This window comes from Amblyomma americanum, chromosome 4, assembly GCF_052857255.1.
Source record: "Amblyomma americanum isolate KBUSLIRL-KWMA chromosome 4, ASM5285725v1, whole genome shotgun sequence".
NCBI classification, from domain to species: domain Eukaryota; kingdom Metazoa; phylum Arthropoda; class Arachnida; order Ixodida; family Ixodidae; genus Amblyomma; species Amblyomma americanum.
In genome coordinates this window covers 127,087,002-127,108,994 of record NC_135500.1, presented here as the reverse complement: position 1 = coordinate 127,108,994, position 21,993 = coordinate 127,087,002, and the positions used below count along the sequence as shown (strand labels likewise).

At 47.9% G+C, this 21,993-nt stretch overlaps 1 protein-coding gene and 1 pseudogene across 3 annotated transcripts in view; both read right to left on the bottom strand.

Annotated features, from left to right (window-relative positions):
* Nucleotides 1-21,993, bottom strand: part of LOC144128335 (CD151 antigen-like) — a 99,858-nt gene that overhangs the window by 1,553 nt on the left and 76,312 nt on the right. For all 3 annotated transcript variants that reach the window (XM_077661667.1, XM_077661668.1, XM_077661666.1), the window contains 5 exons: nt 8,459-8,650; nt 4,897-4,971; nt 2,464-2,562; nt 1,102-1,257; nt 328-411 (listed from right to left, as the gene is read on the bottom strand). In XM_077661667.1, the coding sequence (XP_077517793.1) occupies nt 328-411; nt 1,102-1,257; nt 2,464-2,562; nt 4,897-4,971; nt 8,459-8,650 (606 nt within the window). The remainder of the gene's footprint in view (nt 1-327; nt 412-1,101; nt 1,258-2,463; nt 2,563-4,896; nt 4,972-8,458; nt 8,651-21,993) is intronic.
* On the bottom strand, nt 3,728-4,800 carry LOC144127687 (uncharacterized; annotated as a pseudogene).

Sequence of the window (21,993 nt, the reverse complement as noted above, 5' to 3'; positions counted from 1 at the left end):
GGAGACGCTGTAGTGAAGGGCTCCGGAAATTTCGACCACATGGGGTTCTTTAACGTGCACTGACATCGCACAGTACACAGGCCTCTAGAATTTCGCCTCCATCGAAATTCGACCGCCGCGGCCGGGATCGAACCCGCGTCTTTCGGGCCAGCAGCCGAGCGCCATAACCACTCAGCCACCACGGTGGCTCTAGCGAGAGTTATGAAAAGCTGCTAGCGTCTTTTTGATGTGCATTTTCTAGCAGTGCTGCTGTTAAAATCTTCAGCATCTTTTTGTCAGTTACTTTAGCAGACTTATAGCAGTAAATCTCTGAAATTGCGAACTTACCTGAACAAGGCATATTCCCAGTCCAACAGCACCTATAATGATTAAATGCTCCCGAATTTGATCATGAAGTGCATTGATGCATCCCTGAAAAGAACAAGATTGGCCATGAAAAACTAGCTGTAGCCCTATTTTTTTAGCATTTCGTCATCATAGATGCATAAGCACTGAAGTCACCACTTTGGTTGATTTGCTCTCTTAAATTGTACTGTGCATCTGCCAATCATCTGCAATACAAGCAAACCCATCTCGACTTCTAAGTTGAGCTGAAAAGCACTAGGTGTGGCTTAGCTACAAGTGTGCTGTAGATTTTGCTTAGGACTGAAACAAACTAAATCCGCTGATAGCTCTCTGATCGAGAGATTGCAGCATGCCATGTACCATTTATGCTGCACAGTTGGTGCATGGCACGTCAGACCATGCTTTTTTGTGACGTGGCACACTTGCTTTCAGCATGGTTCATAACTAGTTGATCTTTGCTGTGCGAGGCATGAAAGGAGCACTGGAAGCATTACTAATTACATCAGCTTGTACCAGCTGGTATAATCTAAGGACATTTTAGTTGCTTGTAGTAATCGAAATATCTTCAGTAGAGATCTCATGACAGCATGCTTGATAGTACTGCATGAACGACTAACAATTTCATGCCACAACATATTAAGCACACTGGCAGGTTGTGCAGTTGAAATCAAAAGTGCTGAAATGAACAAGTGGTGGATGCGACAATCAAAATGTTACCCAGGATAACAAAAGACAGACATATTACTAGGTTCTCACATCATAGTAAATGTTTGAAGGGTGGGCCAGCTTTCCACAGCCTTTGCCTATGGTCTTGCAGCAGGAATCTGGAACTTTGTTGTTTGTGTGAGGCTTCTTGTGGAGCCATACACTGTGCTTCCAGTCTTCAAAGCCATTGGCACCACAGCACTTGAACTGAGGAAGCAAAAAGAAATTTTTGGCTAGACCTCACAACCACAATTTTAGCAGCACTCATTTTCTTGACAGCAGAGCACAGTTTCAAATACCTCATTACACTGCTGTAATCACTTTACAGCTCCGTGCAGTTGTCCTTATATTTCGAGTCAGGTGCAAGCGAAATTGCAACAAATGATGCTAGAAATCCAGAAAGATATTTTGAACAAGCACTATTCATTACATTTGATTTTCGCTCCTTACAGATATGCATGCTAAACTACATCTCGGCATGAGTAAATAGACACGGTGAGCAAAAAATCAGGTCGTCACAAAGCTTGTGACACTGTCCGATTCATTTTGCAGTTTAGATGTAACCAATTGAGGTGCAAAACCAGTTTTCTCTTGCACAGGCTATTGAGCTGAGAGAGAGGCTGCACTTCTTATTGAGGTAGCTAATCAATTTTTTTGTTCTGAAAAAAGTAGCATCGCAGCATTGTTATGGCTGCCAATAAAGTTTTCTGTGAATAAAAGCACCGATATCAGATACTGGACTTCATGAAGGTATCCTGCAAGCTAGATGAAAAACTGCATTCAGGTTGCCTTCAGTGCGAGAATACCTCTCTCCAGTGAGGCATGGCTTGCATTGAATTGTGTTATGCAGCAGGAATCGAATGAAGGGGTAGCTTTTGTAGTGTCCGCTATATTAGAGCAAGTTCTCAAAGCAATGGCAACATTTCCTTCTTTTTCATGCCTACTCAAAGTTGTGACACCTTCTAGCTGCGCCCTTCTCCAAAATTTTTTGGTCTGGTTTATATTGGTTTAACATCCCAAAACGACTTGGGTTATGAGGGACGCCGTAGTCAAGGGCTTCGGAAATTGCGACCGCCAGGGTTTTGTAATGTGCATTGACATCGCACAGTGCATGGGCCCAAACAATTTTGGTTACGCCAAAACTGACCATAAATCTCGTGGGTTTCACACTTTGGTGTAGACGTTCTTTAAATGGTGGGTGTCTTAGTAGTTGCCCAATATTTATCAGCTCTTACTGTCTCCGCTTAAAACCTTACTGCAGAATTGAGGAAGTTGGAATAGTGGTTAGATTCACAGACAATTGAGTATTTCCTGGAAAGCATTGCCTGCATAGCTTTCTGCACTTTTCATTCTAAAAAGTACTGTGAGGAAGGTGGCGCTTGATCATTGCGTGCTGCAATGTAGTACACATACACTGCGCTGCAAGTCGTCGATTGCTTCTGTCCTGCTTGCGTCATTGCCGTAGCTCTCGATGAAGGTCGTGTTCAGCCCATCAGCAAGTTCGTGCCATACCTGAAATGAGATTTCCCACCATAAATACTTGTAGGCACAAGGCTAAGCTGTAGGCACAAAGCATGGCATATTCGTTTTCTCTCTGCTAACTTTTCACATAATCTTTCACCACTAGGATATCCATTCATTTCATTTTAGAAAGGCCAAGAAAGGTGATCAGGTGTTACCACTTCAAACTACAGGTAAAACTTATGAACACCTCACTTATAAGGACCCTAATAACAAAAAAACAATGGCACATTTTAGCTGTGCTTGCTTGCTTGCTTGTTTGTTTGTTTGTTTGTTTGTTTGTGTGTTTGTTTGTTTGTTTGTATACCTCAAGGGCCTCATAAGTGAGGCATTACATGATGGGCAGGGTACATAATACTCTTAAAGCAATGAGTGCACAGAACACAATTACAAAAACTTATAGCAAAAGGCACTTGTAATGGCTAATTACAGAATATGACACAAAGTGCCAACTGAAACACTCGCACACAATATATTACCAAGCAAAAACACTAAAATCCATCAGCAGAAAAGAAATAGTATGCATGCACGTTAAAAACAGTGTATGAAAGAAGTCAAGGATGAATTCAAATGACAACACAAAATAGAAAAGGCAAATGCCTGTTTTAGTGAAAAGATCTTTCTATCTATAATTTCTCTTTGGCTACCCAGATAGAGGGAGCTGGTCCAGATGTCCACTAAGCAGGATGCATATCTTGAGAGGTATGCAGATGCCATGTTTGAGGGAACAGCTAATGAAAGGTACATCCTTACTTAAAAGTATGAAGACCTTGATGTGAGGGACTTGCAACACTGCCTGCTGCCTTGAACCTGTAGAAAGTATCTATACTCCATTTCATACATAGCAGTCAAAGCTAGTGTGTCTGTTTGTGCAGGCTAAGTCCGTGCCCCAAAAGTAGTTCACCATACAACCAAATTGACCACATGCATATTTCGTTGTGACAAACCTTAAGTGCCGAGGCTGGCACCTCCTGGGCTTCATTTTACCCTTGCCGCATTTTCAACCTGCGACTCACCAAGACTTCAAGAAGCAAAGATTTACTTGTGGCAGTATGATACACAGCTGATAGGGCAAATCACTCTTACTCAATCTACACATAAAAAGTAATTCACACTCAGTGAAAATTATAGCCAGAGGGCTCTAACACTGAGCATCTCACAGCTTCGGCCTTTTCGGTGCTACTACTTCGTTTTATACTGTTCTTTGCGTTCGTTCAAGCATTCACAGAGGTTTCGATAATGAATGAATGAATGAAAAACTTTATTCTCAAGGAGGATTCTCTCGGTGTAGGTGGGTCCCTCAGTCCAGGACACCAATGTCCTTTGCAGTCTTGCGAGCCCAGTCAATCAGCTTGAGCTGTTCTTTAGGCTTCGAGCAGGACAGTGCAGCCTCCCACTGCTCCGGTGTTGCTGTGTTGTTTACTGGTGCTGCATGCATTTTCTGACAGGCCTATGTAGCATCATAGAGCATTGAGTACACCCCGTAGAGTGGGCATTTGCTGTAATATGTTGAAGGATAAATTTTGCTGAGTAAAGTGAGATTGGGGTATGTATTAGTCTGCAGTTGTCTCCAGGCAACCGACTGCTCTCTACTAAGGTTTTTATTTGGGAGGAGGGGTAGGCCCTCCTGAGGGCTGGTTGGTGTTCCAAGATGGCTCCATTCAGTCTAGTGACTGCGTCCAGTTCCCCTTCGGTGTGCACCTTCCGGTGGGCGTATGCTTAGGCGTTGGCGTTCGCACGCTGGTTCCCTTTGACAGCCTCATGGCCTGGTGTCCACGTGATGAAGTATCTCGTAAAGGTGATTGTTCTCGCCTTGAGTATGTGGATGGCGGCCGCAGTGGATATGCGTCCACTGCTGCATATCCACTGCTGTACCTTCTGCACGCCTCTTGCGAGTCTGCGTGCATGGGGCTCCTCGCCCTGGTTGGTGATGGCTAGTGCGATAGCTGCTTCCTCAGCCTCGAGGATGTTGTTGGTTTTGATCAAAGCGCAGTTGATTTCCCTGAGCTGGTGATCCACTACGCTGGCTACCGTCAACGTATAATACACCTTTTTTCCTGGCGAAGCTTCTTTCGTGGGCTTTCGAAAAGGTTTCGAGAAGAACGAATCATATGTGGTGGAGTAATATGGTTTCACGGATGCACTGTTTCGGAAGCCTCCGCAGCATTGCCTGCTATGTATGAAATGGAGTATAGTGTGTCCCTCACTATCTGCAGCATTGCAGTGCAAAGAACATCACAAAAGTCTTAAATCAATGCAATGGCATCCCAGAAAGTGACCTGCTGTGTGTTGCAATGCTGGCATTGAATGGCAGCTTATTTTTACCTGTTCTTCGTAGACATAAGCAATAATTCCAGCAACAGCTTCCATCAGGAAAATCAGGAGCAGCAGGAAGGTGTACTGCAAAGTGAATGGAGAAGTGGAATTAGGGCAGAGATGATGGTACTGAGGCTATAACTGTAAAAGCTGTACTTAGCATCCACCACTGAAGCAACACTATAAAACAAGTTATTGAGCATTCACACGTGGTGCACTACAAAGACCACTTTTGAAGAACTCAGTCCGGCTTGCAAGCCCTTGAGCCTGCTGCTGGTAATAGTGTGGCTGCGCCTTTGCACCTAATTATTTCTCGTGCTCGGAAGAGTATTTCTGATAAATATCAAATTCACAAATTCAATTGGCATAATGCCTGCCCCCAGCTACATCTGCTCCTGTTAACACATGCTCAGCACAAACTCAATATGTCTCGTAAAACAATGCAAAAGTTGAGGGACCAGAGAAAGAAAGACACAGGACAAATGCTTCCCTGTACCAGCTAGCCCAACTCAATATTTTGCTAAATCAATATGTCCGCCAAGAAGGCAGTTTGTCAACAGTCAACTCTCCATGACTGCATACTGAACTTCATGAAGTGTTCAAAGTAGTACTGTGACATGTATACAAGTACCAGTTTCTGCTAAAAGGTACAATCACTGGACAGCATAAATCCTTTGAAGCAAATGAAAAAAAGACATTGCATGCACTGAATGGTTTTCATCGGACATTAATACAAGTTTGGCTGCACTCCGGTATTCATCAGCACACTTGAGTTCTGAGGAACAGACTTGCAAATAGATTTTCTCTCATAGAGATGACAGTTTAGTGCATGGTATGAGGAACAAAGACGGGTTTACTGGGGATGCAATTTTGCTGCTTTCTTTCGTGAGTAGGCATTACATGTTTGCAGTAATGATTGAACACAGCCAGAAATTTGAAATTTCAGCATGTTTGATGTTAAATACAAAGTGGCCTAGATCACAGCAGTATTTGTGCACGGAACTTTTTTGAGCCGCTCAGAAGTGTTCAACATTTAACCTTACTCAGGTGCTCTTAGTAGTGTCATGCACGTTGAGATGACTGCTACTACAGTCCGATACAACACAGGTCTGCAGTGAAGCTCTGCCCACATTCAGGACCTTCGAACAAGATTCCTGTGACAAAAAGTGGACCACTCTAAACACTTTTTTGTTATCTAAACAAAAATGGTAATCAGGACACAAAATTATAAGCTTAATATGTCAAGCTTTAAAAAAATGATTTTGGCCACTGTTGTAATTGGCCAGCAGAGTAGTACAGGACGTCGAGGACTGTGGCCAGTGTTACCAACTGCTGTTTAAGTTGTAGCCTACTATAGCCACTGCCATATATCACGGTGGTGGCTCTGTCTCCAGGAATGTACGCAGACATTGTGGATTTTGCCTTTCTCTCTGTATAAAATAAGTGAAGACTCAATCGGTAGGTCAGTACCTCTGCAGATACGATTCCACAAATCTTCACGCTGCTCGGCCGAAGACTGGCCGCAGCAATCTGGCCTACTAAAACATCTCCGGTCGAGCTCAGCCTAGCTTGGCCCGAGAATGGGGACTGACATTGATTGGCCTTCGACCGTTCATTCATTGGTAGACGACCTCAGGCTAAAGTCAATAGCCAACGCATCGCCGACTTTGCCAACCTTCAGTCATGAGTTAAAACTGCGTATCAGTGTTTATATTGCAGCTTGAACGTGCCGTACATGAACTAAAGTTCAACTGCATGTCACAGATATCATTCGGTTGGTGGAACTGAAACAGCATGGGAGAAAAAATTCATTTCTAAATTATTTGGCGGTCGTTGGCGAATATTGCGCAGCGATCCATGTATTCTAATGTCTGCTGCATTATTTTAAAAAAGAAAACATGCAATAAAATAAGATGTCTATATAGTCCGTTAACTGTTTGTTTTGTTTTATGGCATTCAAGGTCCCAAAGTGACTCGATTATAAAGGAGGCTGCAGTTGGGATGTCTAGCGACCTAGAAAACTTCGAATTGTCAGGGAAATTTTGTGCATTTGGAGAAATCACGGAGTTGTCAGGATAGCATCAGAAAGTTGCCCAAGACAGGGAAGAGGGCCAACTGGTATAACATGGTCTACAGTGATTTGTGGCTGTACTACGAGTGCCCAGCATGCAGTTCGTGCACATAGGCTACATTCTAATCTATATTCCGCGGGAGAAGCTGGAACCAGTAGTGAGCAGAATTAACTTTCAGTTTTGTGAGCATCAAATGCTCAGAAGAAAAAGAAGACAGCCAACACTGAGGGCTACTGCATAAAATTTTTTGTTCTTAGTAAAAGTTGACACTGTGGCTCTTTCTGCCGGTGTTTATCTGGCAGCAAAAGACTGATTTATTGCTGTGAAAACTGCACTTATATTTGGAGCGTCTTTTCCCCTTCATTTCATTCAAACCCGTCATGGCAAGATCGTAAATCTAACTCCATGGTCACTATTTGGAAGTGGATGGTGGTTCAGTGTGGCCTCAAGGATCCCCGCGATAAAAACTGTCTTGACACTTCACACTTTGCTTGCGAAAGATGCTGGTTGCAGCGACACCTGTGTGTCATTTTGGGTGTCTTGTAGCTTTTAAAAGCTCTTTTTTTTTTTCAGGGTAAATACCGTCTGTCAATGTACACTTTAATATAGTATATTGTTCCTTGATACAGCAGCACTGCGGGAACGGGCTTTTCTCTCTAGGCGTCGCCTTACTCTCTGTAATATATCTATACTGACAATCTGTACTTCGCATCCTGGTAAAGAGCTCGAAGAAAAAAAAGCTGCAGTTGCTTCATAAGGCTGAACTTGAAGGTATCTTTCAGGGAAAGAAATATACTCTGTAAAACAGGCAGAGCAAATAATTTTTCGATGCGGTGTTTACTGTGTCAGCGAAAATTTTTGTGCTGTGAATTCTCCATGTGTACTGTCCATTACCACCATCCGCTATGCTTCCGGCTATTCAGTTGTCAGGGAGATTTGTCAGAAATAGCGAACTGGCATGGAAAAATCAGGGATCCTGGAAAACAGCAGCTCGCTAGGCACCGTGCGTAGTGGAGGCCTCTGGATAATTTCTACCACCTGCTGTTCTTTAATGTGCACTGATATCGCACAGTACACGGGCCTCTATATGGCCTTCACCGAAATGCGGCCATCATGCCAAGATCAAACCCGCGTCTTTTGGGTTAGCAGCCGAGCACCATAACCACCGAGCTACAGCAGCGGCCGCGTAACTGTATTTGACGCGAGATACCTTGTATAAGCCTCCATGAAGGCGACACCCCCATCGATATGATTTTTCCATAAAGCAGATCCGAAAAGGCAACAGCGCATGTTCCTCTAACAGTGTGCATCGTTATAGTTGCCTCAGCCAGCTTCACGGCAGGGGTAAACGACAGCTTGTGAAGATTTTGCTCTATTTTTCGTTCAGTATTGAACGAGACGTCTGCATATGGGAGGGAGGTTAAACAACCATAGGTTCATAGAATGGGAGTTAAGGAACCATGGCACAGTCGTCCTCTGAGTCGGAGGAATGCACTCACTGCCAGGAGGAAGCACCGGTGCAGGCGGCAGATGGCCACACAGCCGAGTGCTGTGACGAGTATGACTAGTGCCCCGGCCAGGACCAGCATGTAGGCCGTGGACGCGTAAGTGGCCGTCGTCAGGAGGCTCAGGTGATGCCGTTTGGCCACCAGCGTCCAGATGCCCACGCCCAGCACCGCGCATCCCGACAACTGCGAAGAAAGTAAGGGAAAGATATGCGTCCAGCGTAAGGATACAAGCGAGTACGATGCATCTACTACAATCACTAGTGATGAGAAAAAAGCAGGCGCGACTTCGACAGCAAAAGTGAATTTCTTTTTCTTTACTAATAGACTTTGAAGCTGCACTCCGAGAGCCCGCCGTAGTGGTGCTCTGCTATGGTACGCACAGCACTGGGATGTTTTGCATTTTTCCTCCATCGAAATCCGGCCGCCGCGGCCGGGTGTCGACTTTGCGATCTTGAGTTCAGCAATCGAAGGCCATAGTCACTGATGAGCCACTGCGGTGGGTTAAAGTACCACGTTTCAGTGATACAAGTATACACATTGACTACTGTGGGTTTTGAAGACTATGATAGCTTGGACCGCGGTTTGTCCACGGCAATCACAGAAAAGTGCAGTTCATTCACGAGGCTAGAAGAAAAACAGCACTTCTCACATAATTATACAGCAAAGCCAGCGATTGGTACAAACGAGGTCGCTATAGATACGATGTGCCATCTGGCCCCGTTCGGAAGTGGTGGAAGAGAAGTCCTCTTGTCGAATCGTTGGCTCAGCACACTGAGCTCCCCCTCAACCCTTGTTCACTTTTCTGTGTTTTGTGTTTCCACTGTGAAGACACTGTTATGATCACGGAACCGCTCATCCTGCTTTATCGCTAACCTATAGTACACTGGCATGTCTGACCCACCCGCGAGGATAAGAGTGGCGGGCTGTTGCCAACAGACTGTTTAGAAATCTAGGCTACGAGGACAAGGCACCAGAATGACTTGGTAGCACAGAGGCACACAATTAAATCTGCTAGGACGCAGAAATATCAAGACATATACAGAAAATGTGGCACAGCCGCACAGGGTATATGAAGCGTTCGCAACGAATATGGTTGGTGGTGTTCGTGCGGACCCTCATTCATTTTTGCATTCGTGTGAATACCAAGTTCGGACAACCCATAGAATCTTGGCTTCCACTGACGTCTCCGTCGTGCTCAGTACAATTATGCTAAATATAAGCTACTATACGCACCTGCGGCATTCGCAGCGCGGTTAGCGTTTTACAGCAATTGAATGCGCCGTAGTACTTATTTCAGAAAGGCCTACGCTTCCGACTGGCAGCTAGGCGTAACTTTTCACCAGATAGGCTTCTGCTGCCTCTTGAAGGAAGCTTGGACCACGACTGACTTGTTTCAAGTCGTACTGAGCGCGACAGCACGTACTCCTGTTTTCGTCCGCAGACGTACCTGTACTGCGTTCACAAATTCTTTAAGCAACTTTTTTCAGACATGTTTGTTTGCATTTCTCAGGCCTTCTCCCTGCCATGTGCATCTTCAACCGAGGTGCTGGGCCGCATATCCGGAACAGGCCGCGCTCTTGTTCAGAGCGGCGGCAACTGTAGCTCCCGGGCGTGACTGGGCCGTGATCGTCGGCACCTTTTTAGCGCGCCGCCTTCGATTATCAGGACCGTTAATCATGGGAGAGGATCGGCAGACGAGCCGCACGCCACAGCCCCCGCCCCCCGTTCAAGTTTAGACGGGAGGCGCCGCACGCACCCATCTATGCCCCTGAACCGTTCTTCTCGAGACCGACGGACGCCCGCCAGTCGTGGTATGCGCTGTCCGTTTCTATAGCCTGCGTGATGTATCGGGTCCGTTCCTGGAGCTGACGTCCTGGCTTCGAGTATCGACGCAGAAGGGCGCGAAGGCCATGCGTAGTTGCTCGAGGTAAAAACTACCGGCTTCTCGTGGTGCATCAGCGGTCTGACGTCTGACTGCCGTTTCTGGAGAGGTACGGACTGTTTGTTTATTTTATTTATTTATTTTTATCTTATACGCACACGGAGCTGTCTAGACACTGGCCCCGGTGAACGTGCCGACTCTAATGACTGCATTTTCCTTTCCTTTTCGAACAGCTTGAGAGGCCAAATTGCGAGAGAGCTCGGAGATAACCGGCGTGCGTACGCGTGTCCGTATGCTGTGTATTTTTTTTTTCTTTTCAGCGCAGAGCCGCACGGGTGGCCTGTAGAATTGCACTGCCGGAAAAGTAGTAGACTGATACGCGTAAGCTCCTTCTACACAAATAAAGTCAGCCATTCTGGCAGAAAATACTGCTGTGCTAATGGCGTTCTAACCACTGATGTGCCACTCCGTTCTTCTTTCTTTCGCGATTTCGACTACGCTCACATCGACTGCTGCCAGAAGTGGAAGCGTGCTCTTTAGGCACGGGTCAGGTGGTGTCCAGTAGGGTCCCTCGAAGGCGCGCACCATGAATGGTCATACAGCCGCTCTGCTTCATGGCTGCTCGCGCGCGCGCATTCGAACGGCTCCTCCGCTTTTTGACACCAAGCAGTCAGGGAGAAAAGTGCTGGTCATTATTAGCACGCTTATCGGCGGCTACCCACTGGGCTCTTCGGTGCGGCCTCCACACGTTTCGGGCGAACCAGCGCGCCCGCTTTGCTCCGACCGTTTATGAGCCCCTGGCGCCACTTCGCTTTCACGGTCAGTCGGCCGCGCTTCGGGCTCTGCGCGCGTGATGTGTACGTGCTCGTGAGGATCGTCCTGTGTCTGCCTGCCGGCGTAAAAAGCTAGTCAAGGCTGCGCGCGGGTTTCTCTGGGATAAAGTTACATGAAAAAAATATCGACGGACCAAAGGGCGGAGGGGCAAGGAAAGGGGGCGTATTGAAGGAAGGAAAGGTAGGACTGGATATATATCAACAGCTAGTACCGAGAAAGGAAAATCACTAGCTAAACTATTGCTTTAGTTGAAACATTTGGCTAGAACGATCACGCCTTTCTCCATTTTCCCTTCGTTCTTTCCTCTCCTTTCACTTGTCTTTTCTTGTCTTGCGGATTTCGGCGACTACAACAGGCTTCAGTTATACGACTCAGGATGGGCTCCCATTAACGGCTCTCGCCGTAACATTCAGAAATGCACCAAATTATTATTTTACTCGCGAAAGAACGGAATACTAATGATTGGGTCCAACTTATTAATTCGAGTACAAGCCTCGCGGGAATCTGATATGCGCGAGCATTGCGCTTAAGTGTGCCATAAGATCGCCATCGTGACTCGCTTCAGAAGGAGTTCACGAATGCAACGTCACTGCTGCGGTGACGCACGTGGTGCTTACGCCGCATGACACCGCAAGTTCACTGCCGGCGCGGAACACAAAGAATGGCCGCAGCTATGCGTGCACTTAGACTGAGACGTGTCCGTATGCCAACAGACCATCCGGAATCGGACTGCATGAATCACCGTTACTGTCGCTAAAGGAAGATTTCCGCACTCTGCTTACTGACTCGTCGTCCCGAGTCCTGACCGCACAAAGCTTCGGGTTGCTAAGCCACCTTTTTATTTTTATGTAATACGTGTACACTAACTTGCTCTGCACACTTACTAATGTGCAAAATAAGCGCCCAAGTGTGGGATTTTTGGGACGCCCTTATCATCAGTGGCCTATTTATTCCGAGAGAGCAGACCTATCGGAGCTCCTGTTATTTGCCGCTACTTGTGTGGCGAATGCGGAAATTAAACCTGCGTAACATTGCTGGTGACACGTTGCTCACATCATCACGTCAATGAAAAGGACAAGTGACAGCTGCTTTCTCGCGAGGACGTTTTCACGGAAGCTGCCTGTGAGCCGAAGAATAAATTGAACAATGGAGTATCCGCCTTCAAATTTGGAGCAATGAAACAACTCCGTAAACGCAGAACTAAACTGTAGCTCTTCTTTGGTGGCCCACTGATGCTTTCTTTCCGACTGCTGCTTCATAGCTGTCGCTTATTGAGTCCAAAATTTTCTGTACAACTTTCCCAACGCACGTCTCCGTGGGAAAATTATAGAGCGCGCGTTCTTTATTTTTTCTGACTTCCAGTTGTTCGAACATTCAACAAAATTTTCTGGAACGATTGGCGTACAGCATACCTTTTCGCCGTAAATTACGTCGGCGTGACAATATGTCGCCTCTGAAAACTCCCGCGTTCGCTTACATCACTGCTGACAATGTCATCTATGAAGCCAGTGTGGGCTGGAAGTGATGATGTACTGTCACTCGATTTTTTGCAACGGTTGTCATGACTGTCATGTTATGTCATATGTCATGACTGTAGGCACTCCCGTTGGAGAATTAGGTATAGCAAGGCGGAAATTTGGGCGAGTTGGTAAGTGTTCATTTTCGGTCTCAGCGCAACACGAACGGGACACAAGACGAAGGACTAGCACAAAAAAAAGAACAGTTGATAGTCAGCGCCTGTTCGTGCTAGTCCTTTATATTTATATTTATTTATACACAGTACCTACAGCGCCCTCATTGGGGCATTATTGTAAGGGGGAAACATCATAAATAAGAACAAACATCTAGTACATAATAAATTAGGCAAATGATGCGGTCTACACAGAAAATACAATAAACCCATGCACACGGAAGCAAAAACAAACAAACAAAATAAAAACCATTGTAGAAAGGCAAACATACCCTAAACACACACATACACACACACAAAAAAAGATTCATTTTAAAATACAGCACTGCTTAAAACATAATACACTCGGACAAGAATTATTGCACTTATATTGACAAATCGGTCAGAAACGATGTAGGAGGAGCGGTAGCGACCCGCGAAGGGAGACAGTTCCAATCATGCACTGTTCGTGGGAAAAAACTATATTTGAATACGTTTATACGGCAATTGTACTCGCGCACCTTAAGTGGGTGGTCAGTGCGGGCGGAAATGTAGCTGGGTTCACTAATGTATTTCTCTTGTGTCTTGTGTCCTGTTCGTGTTGCGCTGAGAGCGAAAATGAATGAGGTATACTTATCACTGTCTCCTCCCAGGTCACTGCACAATGTGGTAGTGTTTTTATTTTTATTTTCACACGTGGGCACATGTAGGTAATGCAGAGAACAAGCATGCAACAACAACAAAAAAAATGCTCGAAACACTCCTGTGTAAGCGTTCGGATTTGACTGCACGATCTTGGCACGAGGTAAAAATAAATTTCAGGTAGATCGAAATTCGCATAAATCGAACACAATTTTATGACCCTCCAGGAGATCTAGTCAGCGCCAGTCTACTGTATAGTTAGTACCACGCCTCGCACCAACCGGTTACTTTGTCCGTAGCATTAAGCCAGCCTTTTCCTTTTTACCTTCCTCACGCTTACTGATCTTGCACTCTGACAACGGCTGCGCGGTCTTCGCTCTCTTTGCCGCGCTGCTATTTCTTTTCCTCTTTCCCTCTGTTCGCCACGGCTGCCGGAGAACCATGCAGCATCGGTGCGAGCGTTCCGCTAGCACTAAAGAGCACACAGTGAGTGATAAAAGCAGTCGCACCCGTCTCCGGGGGCGTGCGCTGGCGGTACAACGTCGAGCGGGGTTCGGAGGCACGAACTTGCGACATGCGTTGGCGTGTCCAGAGGCGCCAAAGACCTGTCCGTCCAGCAAGGGGACAGCAGACACAATCGCCGTCGCGTCCGTCGGAAAAACCGGATGGGCGCTGCATACAGATACTACGGAAGGCTTATAACAGGTGCATTCCTCGCTAGTCGCTCTATAGTGTCGATTAGCGAAGCGACAGATCGCGAAGTCCTTTTAGGCCCGACGCGGAGTCGCGATGCCATCGCCAAACATGCATCCATCCCACGACGCTGCGTCTCCGAGAGAGCGCGTGTGGGCCATCGCATTGGAAGGAAAGGCTGGCTACACTTTTTAACCGGGACGACGACTGCGCCACGTAGCCGCTGGCGCGCTTCGTTCCTGTCGAGCCTATCGCTTCTGCCGATAACCACATGCGCGTGTGTTGCTTGGCGCGAATTTTTTGTTCACCGAGCGACCGCGCAGCCATCCATGCTCCTTTCTTTTACTGAGTGCCTTCTTCTTCGGGAGTTTCTTCGGGTGCTTGTCGGTCGTCCAGGTAAATCGTTTTCCCGAGGTTCGGAGGACAGGTTTTCAGAAGAACCTGTGCGCCTGCCAGTTACGTTTGGGGTTCTAAAATACTGCAGTCATCAAGAGCCATCCTGATTCGCAGTAAAAAAGGGTCCTTTAAACACTCTCCACATTTCATTCCTCTGCTTGGTTCAGCCGCTTTCCATCCTTTGTGATGTCTTTTGTGCTACTGAATAATAGTGCGCCTCTCTGCTAGTTTTTCCTTGTACACCAGGGGACGACAGCACGTTTGTGACGGTGTGTTCGATGTGGCTGATAGTAAAGCCTCAGGTCAATGACGCGTGCTTGGCTCGAGACCATTCTAGCACCACCTACGTACACGGGCCTCAGACCTATGCGCACTGCGCACAGGTATACAACGCTACTTGCCACAGACTTCCTGGAACATACTTCCTGCACATCTATCCGCGGCAGATGTAAAGGAAGGCTCTTGTAACTACTTTTGGACTGCACGGTAACCAGACACCTCTGTTTCGCCGCTCCGTCCGTCCGTCGTCGTCGCTGCGGTCCCGCCTCGGCGTTCAAAAGAACCCCCCCCCCCCCCCCCCCTATACACACACACAGCAACCACTCGCCCATCCATGAGCGTCGCTTGACCCCTCGGGCCGGCTCGGCGCAGAGGCGCCTCCGATGACCCCCCGACAACAACAGGAGGCTGCCCCTTTTCGGAAAGCGGGGGACGCGGGGCCCCTCCGCCTTTTCAACGCCGAGATGGCGTTGATTTTCCCACAGTGCCGGACCGCCGCACAGGCACAATGGGACGGCGGTCAGCGGCTCCAGAATAACGTGGGTTGCGTAGCGAGGGACGTGCGCGTGAGTTATAATTCGTGAAGCGGCGTCCTTTATCGCGTCCTGCAACCCACCCCCCTCTCACCCCCACCAAGCCCTCTGTAGCCCACTAACACTGTGCCCTTCCCTTTTCCTGGTGGTGAGCTCTTGACCAGCTGAGGCCTGGACATCGCTTGTCAGATATAAGAACACTTTTACATTGCTCCGTGTGTGCCTGAATGGCCGGGCTCGGAAATTCCAGGCTATAACCTCCGTTATGGGCACCGGCTTCTCCGGTGGGAACGTCGCCAGCTTCATTCTTATACTCTGCACGAATAAAGGCAAATAGTTTTTCTTTACATTTTTTTTCGCTGATCCAGAATCACTGTCTGCAGACAACCACTTTTTCGAAGGTTCGACAGAATCGCTCGCCCATAAAGTATTTCTCGTGCTGTGGGAAGTCTAAGCCGCCGCTCATAGGATTTGCGATCGCCTGTTTGGTTCCCCTCTTCGTACTTGCGGCTGTCTTTTTTTGGTTGGGAAGACATCACTAATTCGTCTGCTGGGCTCTGCTTTCCCAATAGGCAGCGCGGCCTTGCTTTCCTTAGTGTGTTCGTTTTCAACATGCCTGGCAGTTCACTTACACACGTGTAATCCCTTACTAGGGACTTTTAGAATAGTTTGGTTTGGTTCATGGGGGTTTATAACGTCCCAAAGCGACTCAGGCTATGAGAGACGCCGTAGTGTAGGGCTCCGGGAATTTCGACCACCTGGGGTTCTTTAACGTGCACTGACATCGCACAGTACACGGGTCTCTAGAATTTCGCCTCCATCGAAATTCGACCGCCGCGGCCGGGATCGAACCCGCGCCTTTCGGGCGGACTTTCAGAATAGGCGACCCTATCGGCTAGGAGGATAGGGGACTAGCGGGGCGCCAGTGCGCATGCGCAGGACAGTAACGCCTCTCCGGTTATTGTCCTGCGCATGCGTATTGTATTGCTGCTACCTATACGTCCGCCATCACCATCAGACCTGGTTCAGCCACCCGTGCGGTTACAGGACAGAGTAAAAAAAATATGAACAGGCGTTCACGTAATGTTTTAGCATCCACTGTAAAGGGGGTCATGTTGTGTAAAGGGGTCTCGCTGGGGATATATACGTTTAAGGGGTCACAGTCACGTGTAACTTGAGTACTGGGACCATTTAGGGCATATACGTGTAAAAGATAACGGTCACATGTTACTTTAAAGGGTTTAATGGCCAGGTCACATGACCTTAATGTGGGCACTGGCCGGGTCTGTGGTCATGTGACCAGTGGCAGTGGTTGACGTGGCCTTGTCTCGTGACGGGTCACTTCATGCGGACAACGACCACAAGGCTCTGGTTATAACCAGCGACGCTGTAAAACGGCCGCTTGTGTGGCGCCACGTATGTGATACTTTTTTTTCTTTTCGACGTTCACACTTTAGTTGAAACGAATCAGTCTCTCGTTTACCTCGACACAATCGTGTACAGGATGTCGTGGGAGCGCACCTGCTGCTGCTGCTATTCCCGGCTAGCGCTTCACAAATATTTACGTCAGAGCTCTCTCTCACGCGTGATATCTCCTCTCCCAGCTACACAGCTTGCGTCGCCCAGCTCCGGTCCTTCCGCATTGGGACGGCCGAAACGACGGCCCGGGGGTCTCAGACACGAGCAGATGGTTTCAACTCACGAGACGACGGGCGCCCTGTGTCGACACCATCTAACAGGCCGAAGGAAACATCCAAAGACTGGCAGTGCTGGCGTACGTAGTATGTGGGGCTCGAGCGCACGGGACGTAACACGGAGCGTATAGTGAGTACGCGAGCTTTGGGTATACGCTTGCGGCGGCGGCGTTTCATGTCGTCGACGAGTGAAGTGCGTTACTCGCGTTCGTCACATCCGCCCCGAGTCAAGCTGCGCTGTTATACTCACGGTGCAGAGGCTGGAAGGTATATGCTTTGGGCGCGCGGGGACGGTATACGGTAAAACATCGCGGGAGGGTGGCGGCGGTGGGCGCGCGAAGGCCTCGGCTCGTTTTATTTTTGGAGATGCCGGTGGCCTCCCTCCCTCCACGGACAGCGCAGCTCCGCTGTTTATCTTGGAAGCCGCGACGGTGCGCCTCCGTTTTTCGTCTTCTTGAATTATGCGATCTTTTTTTGCTCATTTTTCAGGAGGTTCTCTATAGCTCTTGTACGTGTGTGCGTGTGTGTGTAAGCAGCGCTGCGCATCTCAGTGGGAGCTCTTTGGCGCGAGATGGTTTCCAAAATAGCTGCGCTCACGCTGATGTCCCAGGTTTGGAGAGCTTCGCCAGGGGCTCCCACGGTCGCCGCGTGCACACCGACAACTGTACGCTCACGCCACCGCCTCCGGTACACGATGCTCTATGCATACATGTGGTCGGGTATGGTACCCAAGAACCAAGGCCGGTTCGTTTCGGAAGCTAAGCAACCACCTCCCTGCCTGCTCCTTCCCTGCCTTCGCACTAAATTCCTCCGTGAGCACCGTATACTGCGTTCTTACTTTAGTCAGTGCCGTATCGACATCTTCGTAAAGTCTTTTGACATTCTCGTCATAATAACGGATGCTGGTGCACACAGGCCGGCACAGTTTTCAATTTTCACCTCTTAATGAGCTTTACTGCCATGACTGCCATCTTCCATTAAGGCTGAAGATAGCTTACGTTGCATCTAAGCTTTTATTGATCGATAACCGAACACGACGTTTTCTCCGATATGGAAGACCCCGGTAGCAGAATACGCGTTCGTTCTGGAACAATGTGTGCGCCTCATTTTTTTGCCCTACCTGCAGTAAGCTGTATAATAGCGCATTTGAAACCTGATTGCTCCTCAACTTATGCCCGACATAATTTCCATAGTTCCTCTTAAGACTAGCTCCGCGTATCCAGCGAGCTCTAGTAAAAGGCTCTATAGGAAGCCGAAATGTCGGACGTATTACCATTTCTTGCAATGACTATCCGCATGGGGGGCTGAAGAGGTGTGAATCACAGCCACCAGGTTGCCTTCAGTCGCTCCGAGAGCCGGTACAACGGCTTTTCAAGCCAACGAATTCCTCGAATGGAAACTGTGGCATTTAAAGCAGCGCCTGGGGGCTGAAGGGCTTTTCTAATGAGTCGTGTTCATTGGGGCCATACGTTCCTTCGCCGGTTTTCTATGACGTGAGCGTCGGGAATACCCGCGCGCATTCCAATGGACTCTGCTCTCACAAGAAGCTGCTCTTGTAGCTTAAAAGGAAGCGCTGATTAAAACCACGGGCGTCGCGCTGTGCGGAGGCGCGAGGTTGGAGTGAGGACGGAGACAGCGTTGACTTGAAATAATACCCGAGACTTTTAGTACAGTCATTTTTTTTAGACTTGTAAACTTTGTCTCTTCCTTCGACCCGTTTTATCCGCCTTCTGAGGATCGCAGTTACTAGCTCATCGAAATGTTTATGCGCGTGTAACCGCAGAGCTAGGGAACTGCTCATTTCCGTATACGGATGCAGCGGAACCCGTTTATGGTGAATTCTCCGATACAGCGAATTGCGCTATATAACAAAAACCCGCAGCTGTTTGTCAGAGAGGGGAATGCACTGCTTGTATTGGCATGGACGATTAGGTGTATCGAACTACAATACGTGCCGGAGCATCGGATATACAGGACCGTAAGTGCGCATATAAACTCTAAACTCGAATGCGACTGCATGGGAGTAAAAAATGAGCAAGCTGTCATATAGTGCATTCCCTTTTATAAAATTAGGTGCGCTAGAGGACAACTTATTCCCTTTCTATTCCTTCCTGTTTAGAGTGTACATTCGAAGCTCCAAAGCGCGCCATTATTCTTCTCGACGCGTTCTTTCTCAATACATACCTAGTGCGCGCAAGCAACCCTAATTGGTAGCATCCGCGGCTGTGTCCTCGCAGTGCAAAGCATTTCGGATGATCAGTGCAAGCCCCAAGGGCATTTCTTGGAGACTACATGCTCCGGTCGCACGCGAACTGGCCCGGGTACTTTCCAAGAGCCCTGCGGGTATGTATGCGAAGTGCGCACTCACCAGCGAACCGAACTGTAACCCAGACAAACTGGCATGATTTACCACCAACGTTAAGCCTACCCTTGAGAAACGAACGCAACTATATATAACCCGCGGTCAAGTTCGTGATGTTCTCGTATAGGTCCCGATTTCTTCTTGCTGCACATAAAATGGGCGGAGAAGCGATGCTTTAATTGCCCAGCCAAAGCGCTGCGGTGGGGAACGATAAGATCAGTCGGCGCGCACTAATTAAGACCGCTCACGTCGTTGTCCCAAGTAATTAGATGGCCGCGATTAGGGTCAATGATATTCGGACGATCGCATTCCCGTTCACCGCGACCTTGGAGCCGAGGTCTGCATAGCATTTAGTGCGGCGAAACGCGAGGCGCTCTTAATTACACGCTTAAACGGCCCGACCCGGCCAAGACCGCCCGTGCACCGGCCGCAAGGGCTGAAACAACGCGTATGCATGTGATAGACGATTTGCGTTGATGCGCTGCTGGATCCCAGAGCCGGTATTTAACAAAAAACGTGCTGAGACCGCACGAGGCATTCGTACCTCTATAATGAAACTCTAGTCAGCCTTGTGCGGGCAGGTTAAAGAAAAAAAAATGTAGCTCTCTGACCGGCTCCTGCAGTAATGAACAGAAGCGTGCGTTCTGCAAGCGTTTTGAACATGTTCCTGCAGCTGATGTTCACACGACTGCACTCAAATCCTTTCCTGCTTAATTCCGGCCAACGCAGCTGCAGCATGCCCTGCCGAAAAAAAAAAAAAGAATTGCTGCTGCGCTAAAGCCGGACCGTAGTCCACAGCAGCAATGAATCTATAATGCTCTGAGATGATGGGTATAGTATACGTCGAAAACCTCTCTTTTTCGTGGCTGTTACCCACTCTATGCAATTCTATCCATGCTATCTTGTCTTTATTTGTAAGTTCTTCCTCTTTTACACTCTTCTTCAAAGCCCACGTGGATAGCATCGTGTACCTTTTTTTCAGTGTAATCGGCCAGAAAACCAGCGGTGCGTCACGCTATGCGCTAAATTTGCACACTGCTTTCTCTTCAGCTTCCTCTCCTTGCAAGCTCGCTCGTATAACATCGATAACATATCCCCCTTACGCGGTTACGTACAGTTTAACATCGTTATAACAAAGTTGAAGAAGCCCGGTGATTACTTTATTATAGCCGTGGCTTCGTAGTAGCCCGTGCTGATCGAGCTTGTAAGGGGATTCGTCATTCCTTCGTTATATCCATTATTTCTTTACAGCCGCTTCGTTATAACGAGATTCGACTGAACGCAGTGTACGAATCACACGTGTCCATACATACGGTGTGCACTTAAAAACTCGTTACTGTTGTTCATTGTTATCCGTTCGACCGTTGCTGTTACCCAAGTGAGGTGGCCATCCACGGACGGAGGAAGAAAAGTGTTCAGACATGCGAAAATGACCATGTATGCGTATAATACGCGTTCCTGCAATAAAAACACGGACGAGAGCAGTTGCGCGGAAGCTGCTTGCCTTGTCCATGCTTTTTCGGCTGGTGCCTAACTTCGGTTAGTGTAGTTACTTGCATTCGTTTACGATAAATCCGCATTTTTACTGTGTTTTATGGCCACAATCAGCGAATGTTGAGTGTGATTTTGTTCAGCTTGCTCTTGGATTTTCTCCTAAAGTGGAGTACGAGCTCTTAGCCTTTAAAACCCGAATTGGCTGTGATCGTGGACGTTGGCGACAATGAGTACAGCAACAACGATGATTAAAAAGCTAGTGCAGAGGCAACAAACTTGGGCAAGGCCAATCGGCGCTACAGTGAAACCAATTAAAGGCGGTACAAAAAAAAAAGCGAGGTCATGTTCCGCGAGCAATAAAAGCTAGAAAGTGAGAGTCATCCACTAACAAAGGGACATCTACCAAAGGGCGGGCGCTGCGATTTTTCTGTCACAAGAAGCCGAGAGGCAACGCCGAACTATGTGCAAAACGTGTATTGCGAATCAGGCTGACGGGATCGAAAAGAAAAAAATATATCGAGGATATCCGCTGTCTCGGCTGGAAATTATATGCGCACAGTCGCGCTCATTATCTCCCACGCGCCGCAAGCGGCCGTATACATTGGTTTGAGTTTTACGACAACTGCAGTAGCCGTTAAAGGGACACTGAGGAGAAATTGAAGTTGGCTTGTATCCATAGAACAGCAGCTCCTGATCCCAAAAACGCCACCCTTACTGAAAACAAAGCTCTTGTAATGTAGAAAATAGCAAGAACCAAAATACAGGTGTCGCCGCCACAGGCCAATCTCGCAAGTACAAGCGTGATGACTTCCTAGGACAAGAGGCGCTACCTTGGAGGAATTTTCCTTACTTCATGGAAGCCACGAATCTCTGAGGCTGGCAAAGAAAGGTTGCGCACCGCACCGCTAGCCGTCAGAAATCACGGTGTCTGCGTTTACGTCACGTATCACGTCACTCCGTTCTGTGACGTCATAAGAGTTCTCCGTGTCGTCATAAGAGTTCTCGAGTTTGAATCAGAGCGGTGGGAAAAACTTTCTCAACTTCGAAT